The 2,519-nt window shown below is 42.6% G+C and overlaps 1 protein-coding gene across 1 annotated transcript; it reads left to right on the top strand.

Annotated features, from left to right (window-relative positions):
• Positions 1-508: 508 nt before the first annotated feature.
• On the top strand, positions 509-1,009 carry LOC106880929 (uncharacterized). Its single transcript, XM_014931101.1, has one exon. The coding sequence runs from the start codon at positions 509-511 to the stop codon at positions 1,007-1,009; it is 501 nt and encodes a 166-aa protein (XP_014786587.1).
• The last annotated feature ends 1,510 nt before the right edge of the window (positions 1,010-2,519 follow it).

Below are 2,519 nucleotides of genomic sequence, written 5' to 3'. Positions count from 1 at the left end.
TTGTCTCTCACCAACGTCGTCAACAACATCTCCACACAGCAACAACACACTGCACAGGTTCTAATATATTGCTGTTCGGATGGATGCCGTTAAAAACGTAAGAAACTACCTCGATGAAATTCTACAAGTTCTTCAAAGCATCGTCGACGATGAAAACGAGGCAACTGAGACACGGAACGATGCTATCTTGCTATTTAACCGTATACTCCATTACGAATTATTCGCATTGTTTGGTTTCTGGAATAGTGTCCTCACACGGATCGATCGTTTTCAAAAGAGGCTTCAGGATCCGACAATGGATTTCAATGATGCATCTTTCGACTTGAAAAGGTCTCTACTATTTTATCGCTTCCAGAGACGTTTAAGTGGCTGATTCACTCGAAGAAGGACTGAGCATTTGCAGAAGGTGGCAGGTTGACGTCAAGCCATGTCGAAGATCTCAACGTGTCATTCACGATGTTTCCATCAACGCTGAGCTAACAGCAAAATAAATAACATGCGAAAAACAATGCATGTGGCCGTCGACCGTCTTCTTAAAGAAATGAACGCGAGGTTTTTCCGGTTGCACGATCTTGACGCTAAATTTGGCTTCATTATCGATGTCCAGTTTCTGCGTAATGGCAGTTTTGCGGATCTCCGGACACGTTGCAATACCTTTGGAAACGTCTACAGCAACGATATCGATGCAACCGAACTTTTCGAAGAAATCCTCGATTGCAGAATGCTACTTGCAGGTCGCGAACACCTCCAAATATCAAATCCTGAGGAGCTTCTCCAATTTATCGTCCAATATGAAGATGAAAGTGTGTTCCCTAACCTTCGCGTTGCGATACAGATTCTGCTGACAGTAGCTGTTTCCATTGCTGGTTGCAAGAGATCCTTCAACAAGCTGAACCTGATCATGTCCCCCCTGCGAGCTTCTATGACACAAGGAAGGCTCCGTGACCTCGCGTTGCTGGGCATCGAACGAGAAGAAGTCATATCCAGAAGTGAAATGAAGAAGTTCTAAAGGTGACAGAAGTCTTTTAGGTAAGGCACTTAAAGGATCAGTTAATTTTTGGGAAGTGGGAAAGCTTGTGAGCTACGCCACGCACGAAGCAATCCGTCGCGCTTCAGATGATGGCTTTGCAACAGTTGCGGTACTGAGTAAAAGTTGTCCATTTTGTAGGAGTACGTGATTTTCTCCATGCGCAGAAGGCCATGTTCGTTTCATGAACTACTGCAGTGCAGCTATGGGTGAACCACTTGAAAGACTTTGGGGTTATGAGTTTTGGTTGTGTGGTATGTAAGAGGATGGTATCAGTCATTCACCTAGCTGTTTCTGACGATCCAAGGATGAAAGACAAGTGCACCAGGCTTTGTTAATATACAGCTAGCTCATCTTCGACCAGGCAGCTGACGTGAGGTGCCATAAGATATGGAAGATGGGTGTGTTATGTAGAAGTGAGGTGGATAATCGAGATAAAGCAATGTCGGACTATCCGATATGGGCATTAGTGATAGAGGCTGAATTTGAAGGTGAGAAAGCGATCGGAAATGTTTGAAGTACTGTGTGTCGATCAAGGCTGTGTGAAAAGATGGCACTTATTGATACAAAGAGTTTAGAATTTCAAACGATTCTGTTTTTGTACCGGCATTATTTCTTTGGGCTGAAAGAAGAGATGTGAGTATTGAAGTCAGTGAAGACGATGACTTCAGAGAAGTGAAGTGTGACACAAGTCCTTGATGCAGGAAGAGAAATAGTTGAAGAGTTGTTGGTTGTACGAGGAATTAAAAAAGCGGTATAGGAAGCATATGTATTTTGAAGAGTGAGAGGAAGGACATTTGAAGCTAAGTAGCTGACATCCAGGCGTGAAAGGTATATAAATGGAAACTACGCATGACCAGACACCGCATTTTAGAATGAACTGGAGTAAAAAGAATAGCATGGGCAACAGAGATGGATAAGGATCTGTGTCCTGGAGAAGAATAGGACGTAGCGGGTACAGGTTGGATCAGAATCCACGGATATTAAAAAAGGAGAAGAATCCAGTGTCATTTGTTTTCGGTATTTACAAATATGTAGAGGGTATTATAGCGCCGCGAGAACGCGATAACAATAAGTACCAGTCGGGAATGCAGCCTGAATGCTTACAGTTCTAAATATTTCAATATAGCTTCAGAGATTCAATTTTTTAAACAAACAAGTTCTGGCAAATCTTCAGGCAGACTGAAAATTATCTTAAAATTAAAAAGAAACAAACAAATAAATCCCAAGGAAGAGTGATGGGACAGTACGTCTGTTATCAAGTTGATGAGCAACTTCAATGTGTCTTTTTTTGTGTGATGTGGGATGTCTGTATGTGTAGAAGCGCAATCCTAGTCTTCCTCTATGTCAGTGCTCTCTACCGCTTTTCAAACATCTTCAACCATATCCCTTCCTGCATTGAGGACATCTGTTTTACTTCATCGTTCTCCGAAGTAAGATGTCCACATCCTCTGTGATCTCAACTCTTCTTGTCTCTCACACTCATCCCATG

This window comes from Octopus bimaculoides, chromosome 5, assembly GCF_046866305.1.
Source record: "Octopus bimaculoides isolate indiv1 chromosome 5, ASM4686630v1, whole genome shotgun sequence".
In the NCBI taxonomy this organism is placed as follows: Eukaryota; Metazoa; Mollusca; class Cephalopoda; order Octopoda; family Octopodidae; genus Octopus; species Octopus bimaculoides.
This window is presented reverse-complemented; position numbering and strand designations above follow the sequence as displayed.